Source organism: Coregonus lavaretus, assembly GCF_964263955.1.
Source record: "Coregonus lavaretus genome assembly, chromosome: 1".
Classification (NCBI taxonomy): domain Eukaryota; kingdom Metazoa; phylum Chordata; class Actinopteri; order Salmoniformes; family Salmonidae; genus Coregonus; species Coregonus lavaretus.
Window position 1 is genome coordinate 44,634,341 of NC_139988.1, and position 13,923 is coordinate 44,648,263.

General features: G+C 42.9%; 1 protein-coding gene across 1 annotated transcript in view; it reads left to right on the forward strand.

The window, feature by feature from the left end:
* The window catches only part of LOC311133234 (stromal membrane-associated protein 1-like), a gene marked incomplete at both ends in the record, with an annotated part of 105,769 nt that overhangs the window by 59,058 nt on the left and 32,788 nt on the right, over nt 1-13,923 (forward strand). Inside the window, 3 exons of the mRNA XM_084166721.1 lie at nt 1,837-1,939; nt 3,259-3,305; nt 6,632-6,710. Of these exons, the coding sequence (XP_084022847.1) occupies nt 1,837-1,939; nt 3,259-3,305; nt 6,632-6,710 (229 nt within the window). The remainder of the gene's footprint in view (nt 1-1,836; nt 1,940-3,258; nt 3,306-6,631; nt 6,711-13,923) is intronic.

Sequence of the window (13,923 nt, forward strand, 5' to 3'; positions counted from 1 at the left end):
CTCTCGGTGGGGGGGATAGCAGGCCATGGATCGATAGAATTGCCACAGGGAGGCTAATCAATAGCCTGGATTTGCACTGCTGGAGGAGGAAGATCAGCTGAGACCGTTTCCCATTCCCAACCACTCATACATAGGTAAGGGCATTAGAGCCCTGCACGGGCATTCATTTTTAGCCTGAGCCCTACCCATCCCCGTGACGTTCATTCCCTACCCTACCCAGGCCCAGTTGCTTCTGCCAAATGTAAGACCCGGCCCGAAATCATAAATAACTTCCTCTGTTAGTAAATCCATTAGCTGCTCCTTTCTGTCTGTCCCTCTGCATGCACTCTGCTCATGGTGGCTCTGAGTCGGTGAGTATCCATAGCAACCAGTGGAGACTACTGAGGGGAGGACGGCACATAATAATGGCTAGAATGGAGCGTAATGGCTGGAATGGAATGGTATCAAACACATGAAAACCATGTGTTTGATACCATTCCATTTACTCCTTTTCTGACATTATTATGAGCCGTCCTCCCCTCCGCAGCCTCCACTGATAGCAACAGCTCTGCTTGGGCTGCTCTGCTCAATGAAGAGACATGAGACAGCAGTTAGCTGTAAGCTACTTTTTGTCACTCTAAACCCCAACAAAACTCAAGTAACATTATTATTTTCTGTGAAATAATCTGTCCTGTCTTATATTTGACGAGGTTGAAGCACTTCTGACACAATGTTATGATCTTAGTCAGATATGACTGTACTGCGCAGCCGAACATGAGCAAATAGCACAGCTTCAAAATGTTAGTGATCCCCAAGCCCTGCCCGTAACCTAGTTATTGATTAAAAAAAGGCCCCACCCAGCCCTAACCCAATGTATAACAGGTTAGGGTCGGGTAGCAGAGCTCTAAACAACACATACAGCAGTGGTGTGATTTCAGGTGATTCACACACACAGTTTTGTATTGCTATCCTTGTGGGGATCAAATAATTTATTCCCATCCAAAATCAATTTTTCCCTAACCCTAAATCTAACCTTAATCTAACCATAACCCTAACCTTAACCCTAACCCTAAGCCTAACCTTAACCCCAACTCCTAACCCTAAAACTATACTTAACCCTAACTCCTAAACCTAACCATAACCCCTAACCCTAACCTTAATTCTCTAACTCTAATTGTAACCCTGAACCTAAAATAGCATTTTTCCTCGTGGGGACCGGCAAAATGTCCCTACTTGTCTGAATTTTCCTTGTTTTACTATCCTTGTGAGGACTTCTGGTACCCACAAGGATAGTTAAACAAAAAAGAAACACACACACACACACAGACAAACAGACACAGACACACTCACACACACAGGTGTATTGCCTTGGGCATAGTAAGCCTGTTGGGAAGTGGGTGGTAGCAGGTAGTCCCTCTATCTATCCTTTCCACTCACGCTATAACTCACAAGCTTTTCTGCTCTATATCAATTTGTCTCCCGGTCTCCCTTTCTCTCTCTGTTTCCCTCCCTCTCATCAAAAAGCAAAGCAACTCCCTCCCGCGGAAGCGTATGTTTTATTTTTTATTTTCAGTCCATCAATAGAATATCAAAGGAGAATAAGTTCTGTTCTCTGCATCGAAAGTGGCGGTGTGTGTGTGTGTGTCAAATCAAATCATATTTCTCACATGCTTCGTAAAGAACAGTACCCCGGGTTATTGGTGTCAAGCATAGAAAGAATTTAGCTCGTCTGGTAGGCTCGCGTCACTTGGCAGCTCGCGGCTGGGTTTCCCTTTGTAATCCGTGATAGTTTGCAAGCCCTGACACATCCGATGAGGGAAAAGTGTGTCTGTGTGTGTGTGACAGCTACTGTAACAGTCTGGGGATTTAGAGGTACTGAATCAGGGAGAGAGGGTCACAGTACATCTGGACGGGGATGGGCTCTGGGCGGGAGATAGGATACGACACACACACACATACAGTGCCTTCAGAAAGTATTCAAACCCCTTGACTTTTTCCACATTTTGTTGTGTTACAAGGTGAGATTAAAATGGATTTAATTGTAATTGTTTGTCTACGATCTACACAAAATACTCAGTCAAAGTGGAAGAAAAATTCTAACATTTGTAAAAACAAATATGAAAAATAAAACGCTAATATGTCTTGATTCCTGTGTCAAAACATGTTAGAATCACCTTTTGGAAGCGATTACAGCTGTGAGTCTTTCTGGGTAAGTCTCGAAGAGCTTTGCACACCTGGATTGTACATTATTTGAACATTATTCTTTTTAAAATTCTTAACTGTCAAGTTGGTTGTTGATCATTGCTAGACAGCCATTTTGGTTTTTTTATAAATAAAAAAAACTCACTAGTCCTTGCCGATGACGAGCATACCCATAACATGATGCAGCCACCAGCATGCTTGAAAATGATGTGTTGTGTTGGATTTGCCCCAAACATAACGCTTTGTATTCAGGACATAAAATACATTTATTTGCCACATTTTTGTGCCTTATTACAAACGAGATGCATGTTTTGAAATATTTGTATTCTGTACAGGCTTCCTTCTTTTCACTCTGTCATTTAGGTTTAATATTGTGGAGTTGTTGATCCATCCTCAGTTTTCTCCTATCACAGCCATTAAACTCTGTAACTGTTTTAAAGTCACCATTGGCCTCATTGTGAAATCCCTGAGCAGTTTCCTTCCTCTCCAGCAGCTGAGTTGGGAAAGATGCCTGAATCGTTGTAGTGACTGAGTGTATTCATACACCATCCAAAGTGTAATAACTTCACTATGCTCAAAGGGACATTCAGTATCTGCTTTTTTTTATTTCTACCAATGGGTTCCCTTCTTTGCGAGGCATTGGTAAACCTCCCTGGACTTTGTGGTTGAATCTGTGTTTGAAATTCACTGTTCAACTGAAGGACCTTACAGCAAACTGTATGTGTGGGGTACAGTGATAAGGTAGTCATTACAAAATAATGTTAAACACTATTATTGCACACAGAGTGAGTCCATGCAACTTATCATGTCAATTGTTACTCCTGAAGTTATTTAGGCTTGCCATAACAAAGGGGTTGAATACTTATTGACTCAAGACATTTCAGCTTTTCATTTGTAATTAATTTGTAAACATTTCTAAAAACATATATTAACTTTGACATTATGGGGTATTGTGTATAGGCCAGTTACACAAAATCTCAATTTAATCCATTTTTATTTTAGTCTGTAACAACAAAATGTGGAAAAAGTCAAAGGGTGTGTATACTTTCTGAAGGCACTGTACACACACATGGAGAGACGTCACATACACATGCTACACCATGTGCTATCTCTGGTCGATGGGAGTTGGTTTGAGCAAATTGTGTGAAAGAAGTATCCTGTGACTAACAACTTACCCCCTTGCTTGCCCACTCACACAAACAGGGCTGGCCTAGCCTTTTGGGGGCCATAGGCGAGATTTGTGTAGGCTATATCTCGAACGCTCTCAACCAGAGCACACCCTGACAAATGCAGTAAAAAAGAGAGCTGAATTTCCAGGAACTCTACATTTGTACCTTCTGTCCTTTCTGAGTGTGTGTGAGTTTGATTGTGTGAGTTGTCCAACCACAGTCAGCTCAGCATTGAGCTCGTTTGGTCTTTCACTGATGACTATAAAAAAAAATGTATGCTCTGGATAAGAGCGCCTGCTAAATGACTAAAATGTAAAAATGTAAATTACTGTCTCAAACTGTGTTCGCTCTGTTCATGCGAAACCAAGAGATAAGCATTTATAAACCCTTTTGTGTAAAAACTCCTAATTAAATTGTTATCTCTTGCAGACAGGGAGCGAATGACCACGTATCTGCCCTTTGAGTGATTGCTGAAGTTAGCATCACACACACACACACACACACACACACACACACACACACACACACACACACACACACACACACACACACACACACACAGCATCGCAATACACACAGACACACTCGCAATACACACACACACACCAAAGAGACTCTAATTCAGGCTTATATAAAAGTTTTCTGTGACCCCCCTCTGTGCGGTCGAGCTATTATGGGGTGTAAAAAAACATAAATCGAATTACTTAATGCAAAGTGGCCGAGTAGTGTTGTATAATAAGAACAAAATAGGAAAACCGGTTCGCTTGCATTGAACAGTGTGAGCCTATCACGGAGGTCTTTGATGTGGGAATAGCGAATCTGCAAAGAGATGGAGAGAGAGGTAGCTTTAGTGTGAGATCAGTCTAAACACCTCACCTCCAAGCCAAGCAACTACACTTAAAAGACATACACACACACACACACATTTCTCTAAAGCTTTATAGCCACTGTCTGGCTGTTTCCACATTTGCAAGCTCTCTGCGTTGTTGATGTGGAACTGTGCAGATATCAGTGGCAGGCTTTCAGACACCACACACACACTTGCGCACACGCGCACACACACACAGAATGTGTTGACTCCTGTTTCTGAATGGTCCTCTCATCAGCTCTGTGCGTCTGTGTGTACAAAGTGTGTGCACAGTGTGTGTGTGTGTGTGTGTGTTTGATTTGATTAGTTTTCTTTCAAATCAACTCCCAAACACTGGCCCTGGCCTTTCCCCAACAATCTAGAGGTAGACTCCAGGGGGTGTGAACATCGTGTGTGTTTGTGTGTTTTCTGCTGCTCAAACGAAGGGACTTTCTCCTGACTGTCAGATTAATTTAGCTCTGGAAGAAACACTCCTATGTGGCAGCTTAGGATCTTCCCTCTGTGACAAAACCTCTTAGAGAAGGTGTGTGTGTGTTGAGCCTGTCAGAAACTGTTAAAGTCTGTCAGGCTGCAGCAGTTCTGAACCATTCACCACAGTAATGCTCCATCACCCCCAAACGCCACGACACACACACACGCCACCACACACAAACTCCACCACACACACACACACACACACACACACAAACACAATCTCCACCACACACATGTATCAAACAACCAACACTCCCAGCCCAGAGAGACATTGCAGATGCCCTGGGCTTGATGAATAATGCTTGTGTTGTGGTTCAGGTATGTTCAGTATAAAAAAAAAATGTATGCACTCACTAACTGTAAGTCGCTCTGGATAAGAGCGTCTGCTAAATGACTAAAATGTAAATGTAAAAAAAATTCAGAACAGGTTTGTAGTCAGGCCATGGTTTGGAGAATTGGTTTATGTTTCGACTTAAGCTTCAACATAATATACAGTGTTGCTATGGAGCTGTGTGTACGACTTTTGATGGAGATTTATTTTTCCTTACATTGATGCTTCAGTGTCGGTGCTCTCCTATTTCCTAATGCCCTTCGTTGTCTTTTTAGTTTTACTAAAGAGCATTTTTAAAGTCGTAAATGCTCTCTCACTCTCTCTCAATTCTCTCTCAATTCTCTCTCTTTCTCTCCGTTTCTCCTTAATTCCAGGGCTGTCTTGACACACAACTCCAGACAGTGGCAGCTTTATCATTCTCTTTTATAGTGTTAATAAGGCAGCTGTCAGGCTGGCTGGTGACATCCCTGTGTGACAGACAGCTAGTGGGGCCAGACTTACAGAACTGTTTGTTTTTCTCCAGCTAGAGCTTTTTTCCCAAAATGAGTTGCACAGTATCAGGGAACTGTGTACACGGCTTCTTCCCCACTGTTGGTCTCTGTGATGTTAGTGTGTAGGGTTTGGTAGACTTGGTTGGTTTGTTTAGGCCCTATAGTGCATGGAGGTTTGCTGGTCTTTGCGGGCTGTAGGAGGCTATATTGATTTGTGATTGTATTTTTGTGGTTGGGTTAGTTTGTGCTGATCTTTGCAGTATTTCAGCCTCTGTCTGCTTTTTAGCTTTGTGTGGACGTTTAGCCTACTTTGTGTAGGTGTTTAGGCTACTTTGTGTGGGCGTTTAGGCTACTTGTGGTCCTCTGTAGCTCAGCTGGTAGAGCACGGCGCTTGTAACGCCAAGGTAGTGGGTTCGATCCCCGGGACCACCCATACACAAAAAAAAAATGTATGCACGCACGACTGTAAGTCGCTTTGGATAAAAGCGTCTGCTAAATGGCATATTATTATTATTATTATTATTATTATTATTATTATTATTATATTATTATTATTATTATTATTATATTATTATTACTTTGTGTGGACGTTTACAGCTTTCGACTGTACTCTACTTGGTATGCAATTCTGTGCTGCTCTGCTGTAGGTGTAAAGGTGATGGTAATGGACGTGGAAGGGAGTGTGTAGCTGGTGTTCCTTCCTAGCAGGATGGTGACAGATTACAATGCTCACTGATAACCAGTCAATAAAGCTAGAGCCAGTCCTTACATCCAATCACAATCTAGAGCCAGCCGTGAGATCCAGTCAGCAACTAGTCAGCGGTGATGGCCAATTACAATAAATTAGTCCCGATTCCTAGAGATGTAAACCATTTATGTAAGAGGGCATTTGCCAATGTAGCTCAACTGTGTAACCATAACTGTGTACCTGATGAACACGAAATGATAATGGTGCACAGTAATTCTGCTCAACCCTTTACAACAATATACAACTGTCCAACCATATAGATTCCTGTTTAGACCTGTGTAAATCTGTTTCTTAGTGCTGTGTTCTACCTATCTTTGACTGTGTGCTGACTCTCTGCTCTCTCTTTGCTCTTCCTTCCTGTCTTCAAAGAAGAAGGTGGAGCTTCAGACAGACTCCAGAGTCAGTCCCAAGAGGAGCCCCGAGCCAGCCATCGACCTTCTAGGCCTGGGTAAGGCATGACCAACATATCCCAGATCCTAGAAATGGATACTCCAAATGCCCGACTCTCTGTCCCTCTCTCTCTCTCTCCCTTTCTCTCTCTCACTCTGTCTGTATGTGTCTCTGTCTTTCTCTCTCTCTTAGGGCTGTGACAGTCTTGGAATTTGAGGTTACGGTAATTGGCCAGGCCAATATCAGACTCAAAAGAAACACGTGGCTTTTCTGCTACTTCACTATTACCATTACACTTTGTTATTATCAGTAGCATACACTTGTTTACATGGATATGCTTCTTAATGAAACCTATTTCAAACTAGCCATTACACTTCGCTTTTTTCATGGCATTTCATTATTATTCAGGTTATTACTTATATTAATCTACAAATTAAGAAATGTCAGGTTGGAGAGGATCAATCGCATTTTCGTATTGACACAACAGTAGCGCATGACAAGGTCAAAATAAAGATATATGTCTACCTTGTCCTTGTCAGTTGGCTTTTCTGAAAATAAATACATCTAATACGGATCCTATTTCGACGCACAAATCCATTCACACGAAGTCTGATGTTTTTTTTCTCAAATGTTCAGTAATATTAGCATAACTTCACAAACGCTGCTGCGTTCATCGATGGCATTGGTATGGTGTCAAATCCGATTCAAAAGTTTAATGGGCGCGAGATGGCGAACGCGAGCAAGATGTAACATCATTGTGCGAGCAAACACTTGAGTGGAGAGAGAAGAAATGTGGCCGAGCGAGCAGAGGACAGGTCCCACGAGTGCAGGCCAGCGTGATGTGCGCAAATTAAACTTGAGAGCTTGCGAGTGTGACTGAGCAAGCAGAACTGCATTTCCACACGCAGTAAATTAATTTGAGAGCAGAGATTTTTGTTCGCCTGAAGAAATACTTACTACATGTCAAAACTCCGAAATTATTGCACTCTCACAAATACACCACGTCCTGACTCCCCACACGGATATATTTTCTCCCTCTCACACCAATTTTCCAGTTCACTCTCCAAAATCTATTTTGCTCTTGCAACTGCTTACTATAATTTTATAAGAAGGGGAAATTCTAGCCAATGTTGCAGTCTACTGAAACGCAATTGGTCAGGTCTTTGGACAAATCACAGTTTGACTACTCCATAGGGGTTGGGTTAAATGCGGAAGACACATTCAGTTGAATGCGTTCAGTTGTACAACTGACTTTCCTTTTCTTTCCCTTAACCAGATTTTTGACCATAGAGATGAAAGGCTGACAATAATAAAGAGGTAAGTTCGATAGTTTTTCAGTAGAGAAACTAGCTAACCAACTAGCTAGCTAATCAACTATGATTTCAGTATTGAAATTGAAGTAAGTAGTTATTTATTCTTCTGTTATTAAAGCAGGCTATTGATGAGGCAAGCTAGGTTAATGTCAGCTAGCTAGGTGGTTTCGTCTCTGGTTTGACTAAGAGCATTGTACCTATGTCTAGGAGGGGTTTAGTAGTGGAAGAGGACTTGGAAGACCAGCATGACTGGGTGGCAGAAGAGGGGGGAGAGGCAGGGTGAGAACAGACATGGAAGAGTCTCACTAGGGAAGAGTGCCGTAATCGAGGAGGGGGAGCCAAGAGAGGTCAGGCTCTGAACCAAATAATAGGCAATATTGTAAACCGCTAACCACATACTTTGAAATACAATCTGATTTAAATAAAGTGTTGATAACTTTTACTCTGTCAGTTTTTGTGCAGTTACAAGACATGAGAATGACTTCAAACCATTTCTCTCTCTCCATACCTCTTTCCATGTGGTGGTGAAGTTGTTCTCTGCTCAGCTGACAGAGACAGGAGATACAGAATTCCAATCTGTTGGCTCTCCTCTATGCACAGCACTCTGGGGACTTCCTGTAGGTAACCATGACATCCACTAATCACCCCTGTAACTTAATCATTAGTGGTACTGAGAGTTCCTCAAATGTATTTGATGCTGTATGAAGGCATTGTGCATAGGACCTTTCTCACGTAGCGAGGATGATGACCAGCTGCTGTTTATTGGTTAGAAATATAGTTCTATACTGAATGTATGTGGTAGTCATTAACCACGTTTCCATCCCCAGTTTTTATGTGAGTAAAGTCATAACGTATAAAAAAATCACGACAGCTGTGATGGAAACAGGAAGTTTCGTTACAATTGTATAAATGCCAACAGATAATTTGTTTGTTCTACATGGTGGGATCTTTTTGTGTCTGGAAAATAAATTATGCGAGAAATGGCAGTGGAAATGCCTTTATGCACAAATATTGATATAATAACCATTATATTGAAGTAAACTTGGAGTCACGCAATTAAATGGTGTGTGGTCCTCCCACTACGACTCTCGAACCCATGCAGTTTATTAAGCTACAGATTAAATAAATTATGATGAACTTCACAGGGTGGTGAAAGTGCACGGTATGAGCTTGATGCTCCTTTCCAATAAATGTTGAGGGTCTTATTCTGGTGACATGATGATCGATGCTTGACTGCAGTTTGACAAATAAAAATATTCTCCATTATCCATTATAATCTCATCATGTAGACTAACCTACCTGCAGAGCCTACCCGCGCTGTAGGCCTATATGCAAGCTGTTGGCTAGAGTGCACGTGCCAAGACCAGAGTAGGCACATTTGCTGTAACAAAACTATAGGTAGAGTTGAAAATGCGATGGAAACACATTGAACATTAGATTTTTATTTCACGGTAACGGAGTGATACTGAGACTCAGATTTTTCACTTTAAAAGGTATGTAAAACAAACCAATTATTGCAAATTTGTTAAAAGTAGTCCTTGTGCATAGAGTTGTATGTTTTGTTTCAGTTATACATCATTGGTTTTTGTTTGACATACATTTTAAATGGAAAAATCTGAGTGTCAGCATTACTATGTTACTGTGGAATTGCCCCACAGATCGTCTCTGTCCAATCCCACAGCATGATGCTGCCACCACCATGCTTCACCGTTGGGATGGTGCCAGGTTTCCACCAGACGTGACGCTTGGCATTCAGGCAAAATAGTTCAGTCTTGTTTTCATCAGACCAGAGAATCTTGTTTCTCATGGTCTGAGAGTCCTTTAGGTGCCTTTTGGCAAACTCCAAGCGGGCTGCCATGTGCCTGAGGAGTGGCTTCCGTCTGGCCACTCTACAATAAAGGCCTGATTGGTGGAGTGCTGCAGAGATGGTTGTCCTTCTAGAAGGTTCTCCCATCTCCAAAGAAGAGCTCTGGAGCTCTGTCAGAGTGACCATTGGGTTCTTGGTCACCTCCCTGACCAAGGCCCTTCTCCCCAGATTGCTCAGTTTGGCGGCCAGCTCTAGGAAGAGTCTTGGTGGTTCCAAACTTCTTCCATTTAAGAATGATGGAGGCCACTGTGTTCTTGGGGACCTTCAATGCTGTAGAAATGTTTTGGTACCCTTCCCCAGATCTGTGTCTCGACACAATCCTGTCTCGGAGCTCTATGGACAATTCCTTCGACCTCATGGCTTGGTTTTTGCTCTGACATGCACTGTCAACTGTGGGACCTTATATAGACAGGTGTGTACCTTTCCAAATCATGTCCAATCAATTGAATTTACCGCAGGTGGACTCCAATCAAGTTATAGAAACATCTCAAAGATGATCAAAGGAAACAGGATGCACCTGAGCTCAATTTCAAGTCTCATAGCAAAGGGTCTGAATACTTATGCAAATAAGGTAAACTCAGCAAAAAAGAAACGTCCTCTCACTGTCAACTGTGTTTATTTTCAGCAAACTTAACATGTGTAAATATTTGCATGAACATAAAAAGATTCAACAACTGAGACATAAACTGAACAAGTTACACAGACATGTGACTAACAGAAATTGAATAATGTGTCCCTGAACAAAGGGGGGGTCAAAATCAAAAGTAACAGTCAGTATCTGGTGTGGCCTCCAGCTGCATTAAGTACTGCAGTGCATCTCCTCCTCATGGACTGCACAAGATTTGCCAGTTCTTGCTGTGAGATGTTACCCCACTCTTCCACCAAGGCACCTGCAAGTTCCCAGACATTTCTGGAGGGAATGGCCCTAGCCCTCACCCTCCATCCAACAGGTCCGAGACGTGCTCAATGGGATTGAGATCCGGGTTCTTCGCTGGCCATGGCAGAACACTGACATTCCTGTCTTGCAGGAAATCACGCACAGAACAAGCAGTGTGGCTGGTGGCATTGTCATGCTAGAGGGTCATGTCAGGATGAGCCTGCAGGAAGGGTACCACATGAGGGAGGAGGATGTCTTCCCTGTAACGCACAGTGTTGAGATTGTCTGCAATGACAACAAGCTCAGTCCGTTGATGCTGTGACACACCGCCCCAGACCATGACGGACCCTCCACCTACAAATCGATCCCGCTCCAGAGTACAGGCCTCGGTGTAACGCTCATTCCTTCGATGATAAACGCGAATCCGACCATCACCCCTGGTTAGACAGAACCGCGACTCGTCAGTGAATAGCACTTTTTGCCAGTCCTGTCTGGTCCAGTGACGGTGTGTTTGTGCCCATAGGCGACGTTGTTGCCGGTGATGTCTGGTGAGGACCTGCCTTACAACAGGCCTACAAGCCCTCAGTCCAGCCTCTCTCAGCCTATTGCGGACAGTCTGAGCACTGTTGGAGGGATTGTGCGTTCCTGGTGTAACTCGGGCAGTTGTTGTTGCCATCCTGTACCTGTCCCGCAGGTGTGATGTTCGGATGTACCGATCCTGTGCAGGTGTTGTTACACGTGGTCTGCCACTGCGAAGACGATCAGCTGTCCATCCTGTCTCCCTGTAGCGCTGTCTTAGGCATCTCACAGTACGGACATTGCAATTTATTTCCCTGGCCACTTATGCAGTCCTCATGCCACCTTGCAGCATGCCTAAGGCACGTTCACACAGATGAGCAGGGACCCTGGGCATCTTTCTTTAGGTGTTTTTCAGAGTCAGTAGAAAGGCCTCTTTACTGTCCTAAGGTTTCAGAACTGTGACCTTAATTGCCTACCGTCTGTAAGCTGTTAGTGTCTTAACGACCGTTCCACAGGTGCATGTTCATTGATTGTTTATGGTTCATTGAACAAGCATGGTAAACAGTGTTTAAACCCTTTACAATGAAGATCTGTGAAGTTATTTTGATTTTTACGAATTATCTTTCAAAGACAGGGTCTTGAAAAAGGGACGTTTCTTTTTTTGCTGAGTTTATTTCCGTTTTTTATTTAATTTTAAATTTGCTAAAAATTCTAAAAACCTGTTTTCGCTTTGTCATTATGGGGTATTGTGTGTAGATTGATGAGGAAACATTTTTATTTAATCCATTTTAGAATAAGGCTGTAACGTAAGAAAATGTGGAAAAGGGGAAGGTGTCTGAATACTTTCCGAATGCACTGTATGTGTCGCTCCACCTTACTCAAATTCCAATGCCTTACTTTTGTTTAGCTTTTTACCAATGTCTAGAGATTGTACAAGGATTTTTAGTTGGAACTTCAACTCCGTACTAAATCTAATTCCATCTCCTGTATCGTTCTGCCCTCTCTATAGATTATGCTGATGCCCCACTGTAAGAACCTGGAGATCTTCACTGGTTCTGAGGGAGGTGACGTGGCCACCGCTGTCTGGACAACAGCCAGAGTATGGTCAAGACATCTGCTGCAACTTCATCTTTAGTGTGTCAGCTCTGCTGCACCTGGGAGCTAAAGGTATGGCACCACACTCCCAACAATCATGTATACTTCAACATACTTGTATGCTCATTTAAGTGTTTATTTTAAGTGGCAATCAGCAGTTGAAACAATAACAAAGCCCACTCACCGCCCCTGTTTCGGTAAAAAGCTGAGGGATGGGGCTGGAGACACTCTCAAATTCATAGACAGAGCTATGCAACGACTGACCATCGCTCCTCCTTCTAAAATCCCATTGGAGGAGACAACCGAAGGTTCCTCGCCTCAGACCTCCTCCAATGGGTTTTTGAGAAGGATGCGAGTAGAGAGGAAGTGAGGATTTAAGCAGAGATTAATTGGGACAGAGCTCATGTTATTGTTTTAGGTGGGATGTTGAATGATACATTTATTCTGTTTGCACTTTATCTTTGTTCTACTTGTGCTCTTTCCGCAGGTGGCTCTGGCTTGCTGATAACATCTGATCTGCTGAGACTCCCTATGCCAGGGATCATCAAATAGATTCAGCCGCGTGCCTATCTTTTCTTGAGCGGATGGTCAGGGGGCCGGAACATAATTACAAATAATTTGTAGACTAAATTGACCGCAACATTTCGAAACAGATATAATATTTGACTAAAACCTAATAATTTCAAACCTTACTTGCATTTGTATACGATCACATATATCTTTCTACTATGTGTGGGAATCCTTTGGAACAGATTTCCTAAATTAAAATCACTTGGAGCTGATTTGCTGGTGTTTTTAGTCTTTTGTGTCCAGCAATAAAAAATGTACTATATATATATATATATATATATATATATATATATATATATATATATATATATATATATATATATACATACATATACATACATATACAGTGGGGAAAAAAAGTATTTAGTCAGCCACAAATTGTGCAAGTTCTCCCACTTAAAAATATGAGAGAGTGTCACACCCTGGCTCTGGGACTCTATATGTTGAGCCAGGGTGTGTGCATTCTATGTGTTCATTTTCTATGTGGGTTGTTCTAGGTTGTCTATGTCTATGTTTGCATGTGTGACTCCCAATCAGAGGCAACGAGTGTCTGCTGTCGGCTGGTTGTCTCTGATTGGGAGCCATATTTACACTGTGTTTTCTCTTGGGTGTTGTGGGTTTTTGTTCCGTGTCGGTATGTTAACCGTTGGACTTCACGAGTCGTGTTTTGTTTGTTTGTTAGTACTTTAATTAAATAAAGTCATGTTTGTATCACACGCTGCGCCTTGGTCCGCTTCCTGTAACGACGATCGTGACAGAAAAACCCACCATACAACGACCAAGCAGCGTGTCCAGGAGCAGGCAGACTGGACATGGGAGGAAGCGCCAGGAAAGGAGATGGAGAGGCTGGCGATGGCCCAGGTGGGCAAAGTGTGGTCCTGGGAGGACATGCTCGGGGGCAAGGGACCTTGGGGTAGGATCAAGGCCCTGGCGAGAGAGGAACAGCGGCGTCAGCAGTGCCATCGTCGGACGGACGAGAGGCACCCCCAATAATTTTTTAGGGGGGGGGCACAGGGCATGGACGACGGGG